The sequence below is a fragment of the Populus alba genome, chromosome 16 (genome assembly GCF_005239225.2).
Source record: "Populus alba chromosome 16, ASM523922v2, whole genome shotgun sequence".
Lineage (NCBI taxonomy): Eukaryota > Viridiplantae > Streptophyta > Magnoliopsida > Malpighiales > Salicaceae > Populus > Populus alba.
Window position 1 is genome coordinate 30,417 of NC_133299.1, and position 12,893 is coordinate 43,309.

General features: G+C 38.4%; 3 protein-coding genes and 2 long non-coding RNA genes across 5 annotated transcripts; 3 read left to right on the plus strand and 2 right to left on the minus strand.

The window, feature by feature from the left end:
• LOC118036639 (protein ENDOSPERM DEFECTIVE 1) lies at positions 1–2,824 on the plus strand. Its single transcript, XM_035042405.2, has 6 exons — positions 1–1,063; positions 1,154–1,273; positions 1,454–1,570; positions 1,674–1,763; positions 2,244–2,351; positions 2,568–2,824. Exons 1-6 carry the CDS (start codon positions 194–196, stop codon positions 2,646–2,648), a joined length of 1,386 nt encoding a protein of 461 aa, XP_034898296.1. The 5' UTR covers positions 1–193; the 3' UTR covers positions 2,649–2,824.
• A 226-nt stretch (positions 2,825–3,050) lies between these two features.
• On the minus strand, positions 3,051–4,486 carry LOC118036640 (ras-related protein Rab11C). The gene is made up of 2 exons (XM_035042406.2): positions 4,291–4,486; positions 3,051–3,673 (listed from the first exon to the last, which is right to left on the minus strand). Exons 1-2 carry the CDS (start codon positions 4,453–4,455, stop codon positions 3,188–3,190), a joined length of 651 nt encoding a protein of 216 aa, XP_034898297.1. The 5' UTR covers positions 4,456–4,486; the 3' UTR covers positions 3,051–3,187.
• A 7-nt stretch (positions 4,487–4,493) lies between these two features.
• On the minus strand, positions 4,494–5,426 carry LOC118036641 (uncharacterized). The gene is made up of 2 exons (XR_004685413.2): positions 4,688–5,426; positions 4,494–4,545 (listed from the first exon to the last, which is right to left on the minus strand). It is a non-coding gene; the product is annotated as an uncharacterized lncRNA (long non-coding RNA).
• Positions 5,427–5,577: 151 nt separating this feature from the next.
• LOC118036638 (uncharacterized) lies at positions 5,578–7,501 on the plus strand. Its single transcript, XR_004685412.2, has 3 exons — positions 5,578–5,828; positions 5,921–5,992; positions 6,425–7,501. It is a non-coding gene; the product is annotated as an uncharacterized lncRNA (long non-coding RNA).
• Positions 7,502–11,099: 3,598 nt separating this feature from the next.
• On the plus strand, positions 11,100–12,893 carry LOC118036636 (aspartyl protease family protein At5g10770). The gene is made up of 2 exons (XM_035042401.2): positions 11,100–11,306; positions 11,431–12,893. The coding sequence occupies exons 1-2, from the start codon at positions 11,201–11,203 to the stop codon at positions 12,738–12,740; spliced, it is 1,416 nt and encodes a 471-aa protein (XP_034898292.1). The 5' UTR covers positions 11,100–11,200; the 3' UTR covers positions 12,741–12,893.

The following is a 12,893-nucleotide window of genomic DNA, read 5'->3' on the forward strand; positions in this document are numbered from 1 at the left end:
TTTTGAAAATAATAGTACCGTTAGCAACGGCTAGTTTTATTTCTCATAACGCGAAGCTGCCCTGAACACCGACTAGACGAGACACTGGACAGATCTGACCTCTCTCTCTCTCTCTCTCTCTCTCTCTCATACACATCCTCAGATACGAATTACAGAAATCGATTGACGGCACAGATCGCAACTGTAAGAGCAGATGGATGAAGAATCGATTACGACGATGCAAGAGAAGACAGCCATAGTCCCCAATCCCCCCAATCCTCCTCCTCGGAGGCCCAGGGTGAGGGAGGTCAGTTCCAGGTTCATGTCTCCAATTGCTTCCTCCTCCTCCCTCTCACCTCTTCCTTCCAATAAGCAGCGCTCCAACTCCGTGCAGAGGCAGCGCCGCAACCAGGAAGCGGACGCTGACTGCAGCCCGCAGCGGAAACATCATCATCAGCGTGCTGTAATCAAGCTTTTTAAGGAGAACGAACCAAGATCCCAAAGTCACAGACCCGATACCCCCACAATCAGCATCATCAACACGTCCTCTTCTTCTAAATTACGATTGATGCAGCAACGCTCCACCTCCAACATCAACATCTCATCGGCTGCTGCAAAGCTGTTACAATCCACTGGGATCTCCAATTCCACCGATTCTTCTTCCTCTTCTTCATCGGATCATGACAGCATTAATCCTAATACTAAGAATAACAACAATGATGTCAGAAGCTCTCTTCCTGATCTCCTCCGTGATACTGATGCTAGATTTCTAGCTGAGAGAAATCTCAACCGGCTTACTAATAGTAATAACCCTTGTGCTTCCCCATGCTCCCGTTCTCTCAATTTGCAGCGATCTATAAGTAGCTGCGACCCCTCCTTGTTCCATTCACTCAAATCTACAAAACTGCCTCCAGTGGCTCCTTGCTCCAAGATCCCAAATGATGCTTTTAGAAAGATAAGGAAAGTTTCTAGTCACCAAGAAGATGTGCAATCTCTCAAGCTGCTTCACAACCACTACCTGCAGTGGAGATATGTCAACACAAAAGCACAGGCCTCTGCTCAAGCTCAGAGAAGAGAAACTGAGGTACTATCTATCTCATTATTTGTTTTTTTTTTCCAATGAATTTTCATTAATTCCAATCTCAAAATTGATCAGTCCACTATTTTCTTGTAGAAAAACCTGTATTCCCTTGGTGTCAAGATAACAGAATTAAACGACTCAGTGAAAAGAAAACGTGCAGAGCTTGGCCTTCTGCAGAGATTGAAAATTCTATGGACCATCGTTGAAGCTCAAGTAAGGAGCTGACATTATTTTTCTTTTTCTTTTTCCCCATCATTTATTTGGATGCATTTAACATCTAGGCATCTCTATCGTGACCAAACAATATACAGTTACATGAAATAATTACAGAATTTAGCTTGCAACGATAGTGCTATTTAGTTTGCATGTTCTAATGAATTCTCAATTCTATAGATGCCGTATCTGGATGAATGGGCTGCTTTTGAAATGGATTATTCGGTATCCCTGTCAGAAGCAATTCAAGCTTTGTTGAATGCCTCACTTCAAGTTCCTATCAGTGGAAATGTTAGAGTACGTTTTACTCTTTTCCTTTTGCCACTTTCTGGGTTAACAGATCAATAGTCTATCATTCTCATGTGTTATAGTCTGACAATGTTATGGATGTTTATTGCAGGTTGATATTAGAGAGGTAGGGGAGGCACTGAACTCTGCAACAAAATTAATGGACACAGTAGCTCTTAACATTGAAAGCCTTATGCCAAAGGTGAGGTGCTTTCTCTTATAATCAATGAAGGTGCTTTCTCTTATGTTTGAGAGTGATAAAACATAAGAGCTTAAAGGAGGTTATTTGGAGTTATTCTAGAGTCCCATTTAAAGGAGGTTGGTTATTTGAGACCACCCTAATTGTGTCCTACGTAGGAAAACATGTGGCATAGCAACAGAAACAGAACTCCCTACGCTCTTGAGTCATGCATGCCGCCCCCTATAAAATCCAAACAGCTTGTTGATTAGACTCAAAAGGTAAGAATGCTGGATAGCTGTTCTAAGTCAAGTAGCTGCTTCCCTCCTTTTGTTCACGCAGAACTTCCTACGATCTTGAGGCATACACGCCCCATCTATACCAATACATGCCACCACCTCTGTCTACTATGCTAAATTAGGGTCTACCTAAACCAGAATAAATTTGCCACCATTTCTTGTCCTCCAAACCCATCATCATTCTGTGGGACATTTCCTGATGCAGGCTGAAGAAACAGAACATTTGATCTCAGAACTAGCCAGGGTGACTGGAGGAGAAAGAGCTCTTATTGAAGAATGTGGGGATCTGTTGTCAATGACATATAATTCACAGGTCTGCTACATCCTAATTCTGTTTATAATTAATTACACTGCTGGCATCTTATTGTATCCTGCTCCTCTATGAAGTTAGTCTCCAAAATTGTCATTCTTGTGTTTTTGTTCAACGCCTACCTAGCTTAAATTTATTGTTTCGTTTGTTCCTTTTGTTTTGACCGCTAAGGAAAGAGCTAATAATGGTAATTGATAAAAAGATGGGCCTGATTTTCAGGTAGAGGAATGCAGCTTACGAGGGCAGCTAATTCAGTTCTATCGGAGCCGTCACAATCAACACCAGGAAGAGCAGCAATAACCTTGCAATTGCTTCAAAATTTCCTTGATGCCGCATGGATTATATATCGGCCATTGCAACCTTTGCATTTACAATGTGCATAGAAAGAGTAGTGGTCTTTCCTCTTTTCTTTCTTTTTTTTTTTTTTGATGTACGTGCCCCTAGAGTCGGTGCTATTAAATTGCAAGTTTGTGACATCTTATGACATGTATTATGTAGTCACTGCACAGTTAGTTGAACCACACGGAACATGACAGAACAGAAGAACCATCTGGGACAATTCGGACATACATGCATGCATAGCAAACTGATCGTAATATACTTGCTCATTATACGGTTCCATACCACTATTTCTTCCAGTACTCTACATCCCTGCAATCAGTTAGTTCCACGCTTCCAGTTTTAAGGGTAAAATACAAGAAATAAACACGAAATAATAATCCATCCTGAAACTTCTAACAAAATACCCGTTTACCAGGTCAAGAGTAATTTACATGTCTCCCTCTCTCAGCCAAAAATCCAAAAAGAAGAAAAAATTATTGCTCTCCTCAAGCATGGCTTTAAGAGGAACAGCAACCTTTGCTTGTGTTCCCCGAGGCATCAGCAACATTGATAGTGGTTCCTTGACCAGGAACTGTGGAATTGGCAGCTGCTTCCTGGGCTGCCAGTGCTTTCTTGCTAATGATGTGGTAGATCTCTGTCAAAATGGTTTGGAACGCCTTCTCAATATTGGTGGCTTCTAGCGCTGATGTCTCAAGAAATGAGAGACCTTCCTTCTCAGCCAGGGCATGACCATCCTCCTCTTGAACAGCCCTGAGATGTTTCAAGTCAGACTTGTTTCCCGCCATCATGATGACAATGTTAGAGTCTGCATGGTCTCTTAATTCACGAAGCCACCTCTGGACATTGTCGAAAGTTTGCCTCTTGGTTATGTCATAAACAAGAAGAGCACCAACAGCTCCTCTATAATAAGCACTAGTGATGGCTCGATACCGCTCCTGACCAGCTGTATCCCAAATCTGTGCCTTTACTGTCTTCCCATCCACCTGCACCATAATAATAATAATAATAATCAGCTAGCTGTTAGATTTCACCCATATAGGCAGCAAAATCACGCTGCATCAGCGGGAAAACCAGAGGCATTAAACATCAGTTAGTAATATGCCCTGGTAGCAAACATCCAGACAGCAGATTTAGAACCATCCATCGATAACCCAGACCTTCAATCATATAAAGAGGTCTGGATGCAAAGTGTAACCAGCAGAGATATTAAATGGATATTCTACAGAAGACGAGGCATGGCAAAAGGACTACGAAAAGGGAGCTATGCATTGTAATGGTTGTCAAGGGTATGGTGAGCAAATAGTGTTGTACAAGGTGAAGATTCTATTCTATTTATATGACCGAAACTATAAGAGTAATCAAACAGGGGCAAGAGTGTCACACTAATAAACAAATGGGGAGGGATTCTGATCATAGTTAAAAAAAATTTGGAATTGGACTAGCTAAGGCAGATAAATAAGCCAAGATACATAAATCAAACCAACAAGTGGATAATAGAAGAGCAATGAAATACCAAAAAAATAAACTTGTTCTTTATAAAATTATTTATTCTATTTATGATAAGAATGATGATTACAATAAAGAGAGAACAGGGAAATACTTGGAGAGTTCTGGTGGCAAACTCAACACCGATGGTGGATTTGGATTCCAAGCAGAATTCATTTCTGGTAAACCTGGAAAGAATATTGGATTTGCCAACACCAGAGTCCCCGATCAGCACGATCTTAAACAGATAATCATACTCATGATCCACTCTATGACCCATTTTTTTCCTTTTTATATATATATATATATATATATATATATATATATATATAATAATAGTAGTAATACACTCTTCTCAGATCTCTCTAGCCTGCCAGATCCAGCAACCAAATCCACTTCAGTCGTACATCATATAATCAGCCAGTCAATGAATCATAGGGAACAAAACAAAATAAAAACAATCAGATCTATCTATCTATCCAGAAAGAAAGATAAGGGGAAAAAAAGCTCACCCTCTGAATGAGAAGGCCAACCGATCGAGAAGAGAAATCGATTTGTTTCTTAAACTTAAACCTCCCTTTTATTATGTATGTATGTATGTATGTGGAGCATGTAATTGCAGCAACCCTTCTTGTTGTATATTTTCAACGGGATTTTCTGTAAGAGATTATAAAATATATATATATTAGAAAAGGGAGAGGAATAAGAACTGGGAGAGAGCTGAAACAGCAAGGATGAAGAGGAGAGGAAAGGGGAGGAGAAAAGGGTTTGAAACGGCCCAATAAATACTACAAGGTTCTTTTTATTTTATTTTATTGGGAGACAAATTTATATAGTGAAACTAAAATAAAATGTAAATGCTCTGTCTGCTCTGCTCTCTTTCTGTCTGTCTGCCTAGAACGTGTAAGCGACGTGACGTTTAGTACATGTAAGGGGGAAAACTGAAAAAGGCCAGGTGGTGACAAAAGAAAAGAACAGGTCAAATAATAATAATAATAATAAGGGTGGTGAGGTTGGGGAATCTGATGGTGGCAGCAGCAATGGAATGGCATGGCATTGCGGCCTGGCTGGCTGACACTGGCAGACGGCAGTGGATGTTTAGTGATTTCCACGCCTTATTTAATTATTTGGATTTGGTGGAGCAGGGAGAATCATTACGTATGTATGTATGTATGTATTGCTGGGTTCATCATCAAATCTATCCAATGATTGATTCAATAAGCTTCATTTTTTTTGGGTTAAAGTTTCTCTTTTGTATTGATAATTTTAGTCCAAAAACTCTCGATATTGGGCCTGGGCTTTTATTTCACCTTCATAAAGACAGATTTGGGCTTCGTACGGCCGCCTCCCGAGTTGTTTTCCGCTGCTTGCTTCTTTTTATTTTTTTATGTATAGAGAAGAAGAAGAAGAAGAAGAAGAACGCAAATCGTCATTCTGCGTGTCCGTGTCTTGGAACAATAAGAGACAGTGAAAGGACGGACGATGGCTTTGAAGTTCTTAAACTAGAAGGGATCGCACGCAGGGAATTCTTAGGAACATAGAGAACGCGTGGAAGGCTAAGCCGAAGCACCAGACCGAACAGAAGAAGTTGATTCAAGATGAGCGTGAGCGTTCTGAGTTTCGTCTTCTCCAGGAGCAAGCTGGTCTTGTCAAGTAAGAATCTCCTTCTCTTTTTACCCTTTTCCCATTCAATTCCACTAACTAATCAAACTACCAATTAATTATTTTATTCGTTATTATTCCAGAACAAGCCTCACTCCTCCAATGACGCTCAGAGGAAACTCCATTCTTGTCCTCTCCTTTTGATTCGCAAATCTGTAAGCGTCTTTCCTTCTCTCTCTCTCTCTCTCTCTTTGTGATGAATAATAATCTTTCAATGAATCGCTTCCTTCTCTTCTTTTTCTCTATCTATGTAATTGGTCATGCATGCCCACTTTGTAATTTAGAAATGTCTGTTAGGTTTTGTGCAAATACGTTATTAAATATGAAATTGATGGTGAATAGCTAGTTCTATGCACTTTTAAACTTGAATCTCAAGTTAGTAGACGCCTTTGGTACCATGGGCGCGTCCTTGGCTCATGACCTGGAAACATCAATATTTGTACTTTTCATTTTTTTAAAATTAGCTGAAACATTTCTATTCACATGCTGAGGGAAAAAGACGATCAATATCATTGGAGAATTCCTAACTTTTTATTGTAAATATTCAGTTTTGTGCGCCTGCTGAACCAGTGATTATTGTTTTGTAGGTTGGAACAAAGAGATGGAGAAGAACCGTGGTAGAAAGGAACACCGGAAGAAGCACGGTCATAGTAAAGGAAAGCATCACAAGCATTCATTATTGAAACCATAATAGGATTCTGAAATGTCAGTGCTGAAGGGGAACGAAGGAGAAAGACTAGTGATCACAAGCATTCTTCTAAAAAACAATCTGACTCAGAAAATGTCAGAGTTGAATATGGGAAAAGGTGAGAAAAAGTAGCGATAGCAGGAGTCCAAAGCATGATGACCATAATTACAAAGTGCGTGTGGGTTCAGATGGTGAATCAAGTGAAAGAGAACCAAATAGGAAGGAATAACTACAGGGGTTCAAAATACAGAAAGCAATCTCCCCGTGGGTTCTGGTGGAAGAAGATGTTCAAGATGCTCACAGGAAGAATCATGGCAAGTCAATGAATGAGAGATATTTGTTGGAGGGCAGCGCAGATTTTGTCCCTGATAGAAAGGAAAGGATCACAAAGAGTCCTCGTGAGGGAAGATCTTATGCTTCTGCTGAGTCAGTTTGCCATGATTCAATTTATAAGTGTCGGAATGTTGCCTCTAAACTGACAGAAGAAGAGCGAGCTGGTAAGCTATGGGAGATGCAAGTCGATGCTGAGTTGCATGAAGAGAAAAGATGGAAGCATTTGAGGAAGTTAGAGGAAGATGGTGCATGAGAAGCTACTTGTGCATGCATGCTGGGTGGGAGGAACTTACTAGATGCTGCTCATAAAAGTGTGTATGGAAATGAGTGGGGGGGAGCTCAACCATTAAGGATAGCGGCACACCGTAGTCACAAGGAAAGTCTGAAGTGGGTGATGGCAATGCTTTTTGCCGGTGAAGCACTCCTGACTTGGTGGTTTATTTTTGCCTTTCTAATAGTTCCAGGTGTGTTCCTTACCTCCCCATGCGTATTCTGTAATACGGACCTCTCACCTTTATTAAACCTTGTAAAACCAAGTGGTTGATTCAAATAGTCATTCAGTTCAATATACAGTTCGTTGAAACTCTCAACGGCATGTCATCTCATTGATACTATATCCAAGTGCACACTTTATTATCGTGAAGATTTCTTGAATTCAATAAATTATCAAGGAAATAAAAATGCTGCTTTGTATCATTACCCAGTCAACATATAGGACTTCGTAAACTTACCTTTCTTCCAAGGATTATCAAGCTATTGTGGTACTGAATTGTTATTTTCACTTCCAGTTGAAAGATTAGACAACTCCTGCAAACCATATGAAAAGGAAACAAAGTCCTATTTTTGATATATATCCTTTGTACACAACAATTTAAGCTTTGTTTTTCAATCCTATGTGAATGGCATGCTTTCAACCTTCAAACATTTCCCCCTTTTGTTGTGAGTCTGTGGTAGCTTTCTACTTTGGGCTGTGTTAGTCCTCCTATCTCTGCCTTACTCAGATTTCAGAATACTTGGATCCCCACTATTTCATTTGAGCCTTTTGCTTTTGTTTATGAAACTCTTGGACCATCGAAGCATGTATTGTTTAAACTTTGTCATTGCTTTTATCTCCCTTTCCACTTGTGCCCCCAAAGCATTGATGCTCTGGCAGTCCTCTTACTCCTATTAGGATCAATTCTGAACACCAGAAGAAATGGGAAGAAAGAAAGAAAACCTGCGCTTATTTACAAATTTGTTCCTTGGATATAAAGCCTTTTTTCCTTGTTAATTTATTGGTCAAATTTGTCAAAAATAGATGAAATAAATGATAACTTTTGCTTTTTAAATCCCTGGTACCTAACCGCGTTTAGGAATAGGGGAGTGAATTGCTAACAAAAATTTACCTGATATACAAGAGCATTCATATGGGAAAAAAATCATGGAACTTGGTTGTGATGATGTTTATGTAGTAGGTAGTAATGGAACAAGAATAGTCCCTTGTTTATTCATTAGCTTGTACGATAGGTTATGATCCCAACTTAATTTCTAGTTGGTATCTCTGATATTGCAATGAAAAATTAGCCGTTTATCTTGCCGAATCTCATTCCAAGAATTGAAATTAGTGGTGAATTGCTACTGAGCTCATGGTTGTACTCTGTATTAAAAACTTATGGGATGTTATGAATGTGCATGTGAAGAAAAAACATAGTAAGGGGGATTTCAGTTTCTATATGTTTGATTAGATTGGGGTGATTGATAAAACATGTCGGTGATGATGCTTGGGGGATTCAAATAGTGAACACTTACTTACAAACTATGTTCTTTCTCTCTCTGACTCTCTGCCACCCACGTACAGAGATATGACATAGACTCATGAGAGTGAGATGTCCACTACTCGAGTGATACTGACTGGTTGGTTGCCTAATGGTCTTTTTTTGTGGTCCTAATTAAGAACCCTGTTTTATAGTTAACCTTGATAATGCCTTCCATAGGGTTCGTATCATTTGTAGCTAAATTTGGAGCGCCAAGGGTAGACGAAGTTTTTGGCCCAGACTCTGGGAGTCCTGGAGCATACCCTGCTTTGAATGCTCAATTCTTATCTGACACCGTTTTTAGGATCAGAATTTGTCAATACCTGAAACTGTGAGAGGAAACACTACAGTAGGTTATTAAACAATGGTTCTCGGCATCATATCTCTCTTTTTTTGGTCTGGAGTTATTATTAGATATGTTTCCAAGCTCAAACTGCTGCTAAAATAACCTCAGCCGAGTCACTGGCCTAATTAAGTAATACTCTAAAAATGCTTTCTCACCTTTTAACTGTTTATTTTTTTAAAAAAAAAATTCTGTTTTTTATTTATTTATATTTTTTTTATGCCTTTATGGGTTTTATTTTTTACTTTTTTGTTTGTGTTTTATTTTTTATTTTGATGAATTTTTTTGGTTTAATTTAGTTTATTAATGTGATTTTTTTTTATTTAGTTATCAGACTTTCACGACACGAATATTGGGTTTGACGGATTAATCTGATTTGATGAGTTAATTTGAATTTATTTTTTTTGCTTTTTTTTTTAATCAATTTTTTTCGTTTAATTTAGTTTGTTAATTTTTTTTCGTTTAATTCGTCGATTTTTTTTTTAATTATCAAATTTTCATGACGCGAATCAAATTTTCGGTTAACCTGATTTGACGAGTTAATTTAGTTGATTCATATTTTTTTTTTCTTTTTTCTCATTAGTAACATGCTTATGTTTTTTGTTTTTTTATTAAAAAAAAAAATTTTCATTTAGTTTAGGTTGTTAATGTTCATTTTTTTTCTATTTAGTTATCAGACTTTCATGATATAGATTCCAGATTTGACAAATAACCTGATTTCATGGGTTAGCCCAGTTACTTCTGGGTTAACCTGTCAATATTTTTTTTTTATTTAATCCAAGGTTTGATGAGTTAATCTGGTTTAAAAGGTTAACCTCAGTTAATTTAGATTTTTTTTTTTTTTTTTCATTAGTTTTTTTTATTGATTTTTTTCTTTTTAATTAATTTATTTAATTATCATACTTTTATGACACAACTTTGCAGCTAGACCCGCATCCAAAGCTATTGGGTTTGATATTACAGTTAGACCTACTATGTCATGCAAGTTTAATGTTATTATTAATATTATAAATATTACTTTTAAGTGAGGTGTTATAACTAAATTTAAAATTTTTAAATATATTTAATTTTTTTATATTTAATTTTTTTTAGTACTTTTTATATAAATAAAAAAATAACTCGTGATATCATGTCTGTCATGTAACTAGTAATTTCCAAACCTTGTGTTAAAAGCAGGGATGATGGCGTCTCAAAAGTCGGAGATCTTTCTCTCTGTCATTCAAAGTTGGGTCCCTTCCATTTGGAAAGTTTTATGAGTCGTTCCCTTTCATTCCACCTCATATGGCCCCCTGCGTTTGGCAGTTTGGCAGGGTGTGCGTGCCTACTGGCATAGCACATGACCATCGAGACTGTTTGGTAGTAAGTTTAAACTTGTATTTATTAAAATTTTAAATTTTTTTTATTTTTGTTAAAATTAAGTTTGCTTTGTACCTTTTGGATTGTTTTGATGTGTTGATGTTAAAAATAATTTTTAAAAAATAAAAAAATATCATTAACATGTATTTCAGCATAAAAAATTATTTGAAAAGTAATCAATACCACACTGTCAAACACACTCGAAGTGAAGCGACTCCCCCCTTGCTGTGCTGTGAGAATGATTGGTGGGCTTTTTTTTTCCCTTCTAATAAAAATCCGAGGTGAAGGGAATTAGGGGCAATAAAAGGGCTATCAAGAAATTTGTGCGGACTGTTAACAGGTTCTACAGTAGGGGCAAGTACTTGACTGGGGTGTGAACTAGTGATGATAGTAGTGATGATAGTGGTTGTTTGGAAATGCGGTTTAACCTATGTTTTTAAAAAAATTTAAATATTTTTTTTATTAAAATTAAATGTGATTTATACTTTTTGAATCGTTTTAATGTACTGATATAAAAATAATTTTTTAAAAAATAAAAAAAAATATTATTTATATATATTTTGATATAAAAAAATTATTTAAAAAGTAATTATTATTACACTGCCGATTATTAAAGGATGCAATTGTGATATTAGCTATCAATGCACCTCCCAGATGATGTGACCACCTGTCTCCTCCAATTTAATAAAGGACCGTTGGGTGGCATAAAGTGACATCAATTAAAATTTTCCAACTAATTTAATCAAGAATTATTATGCAACTCTTTCTCCTCTTTTTTCCCCTCATGTTTGCAATAAAATCTCAAGCTTGCGGCATTTGGCCTATCTGGTATGAGTTTCATTTGACATAAATGGAGAGCATAAGCTGCAAAAGCTTAGAAGCAATGACGGGGCTGCTCTGGATTATGGTTTGCTATCTGTCCCTAGCATCTTCATCTTCGCAAGCAAAACCTCAAGGCATGTTATATTCTTACTCTTACTTGAAGTGGATTGTGTTTCTGAGACGCAACATTATTCATCAAATCAGACATTTATGCATATGTATTTTAAGCTTCATATAACAAATACTTACATTTTGCAGCGTATGTGCAATCCATCAACCAGTCCAGCATACATCTGAACATATATCACGTGCATGGACATGGCTCCTCACTCACCCCGAACTCCTCCTCACTTCTTTCTGATGTACTCTTGCATGACGAAGAACATGTCAAGGCTCTGAGTGACAGACTAGCAAATAAAGGTCTCGGTAGTGGGTCTGCCAAGCCGCCAAAATCTGGACACCTCCTAGAACCAAATTCAGCTAGCATCCCATTGAATCCAGGTTTGTCCATTGGCTCTGGTAATTACTATGTAAAGTTAGGTCTTGGCTCCCCGCCCAAGTACTATGCCATGATTCTCGACACCGGTAGTTCACTGTCCTGGCTCCAGTGCCAGCCCTGTCTAGTGTACTGTCATGCCCAAGCAGATCCCCTGTACGATCCCTCCGTATCTAAGACCTACAAAAAACTTTCATGTGCCTCTGTCGAGTGCTCCAGGCTCAAAGCTGCCACTTTGAATAACCCACTTTGCGAGACAGGTTCTAATGCATGCTTGTACACGGCCAGCTATGGGGATAGCTCTTTCTCAATCGGCTATTTGAGTCAAGATCTTTTAACCCTAACATCATCTCAGACTTTACCCCAATTCACATATGGATGTGGGCAGGACAATCAAGGGTTGTTTGGAAGGGCAGCTGGTATCATAGGGCTAGCCCGTGACAAGCTTTCAATGTTGGCGCAGTTGTCCACCAGGTATGGACATGCCTTCTCCTACTGCCTCCCCACGGCCAATTCTGCAACTTCTGGAGGAGGCTTCTTGTCCATCGGAAGCATTTCTCCAACATCCTACAAGTTCACCCCTATGCTCACAGATTCAAAGAATCCCAGCTTATACTTTCTGAGACTGACAGCTATAACTGTGTCCGGTAGGCCATTGGGTTTGGCTGCTGCCATGTACAGGGTCCCGACCCTTATAGACTCCGGAACTGTTATAACACGACTGCCAGTGTCCATGTATGCAGCACTGAGGCAGGCCTTTGTAAAGATCATGTCCACCAAGTATGCGAAAGCCCCAGCATATTCCATCTTGGACACTTGTTTCAAAGGGAGCCTCAAGAGCTTATCAGCTGTGCCCGAGATTAAAATGATTTTTCAAGGAGGCGCAGACCTCACGCTCAGGGCCCCAAGCATTCTAATAGAAGCTGATAAAGGTATTACATGCTTGGCCTTTGCAGGTACCTCTGGAACCAACCAAATTGCCATTATCGGAAACCGTCAACAGCAAACATATAATATTGCTTATGACGTCTCAACTTCGAGGATTGGTTTTGCTCCTGGTAGCTGTCATTGATCAGCCGGGTGCCCTGTTTGATTCCCATGAACCGTGAAAGATGTGAAATACATAAACCATCACAGTAAAACTGGATTTGTAAGAAATATTTATTTTGATAATTCAGTGCTAAACTGTGTGAATAAAGCTTCGCCTGAAAAAGGTTTTTATGAA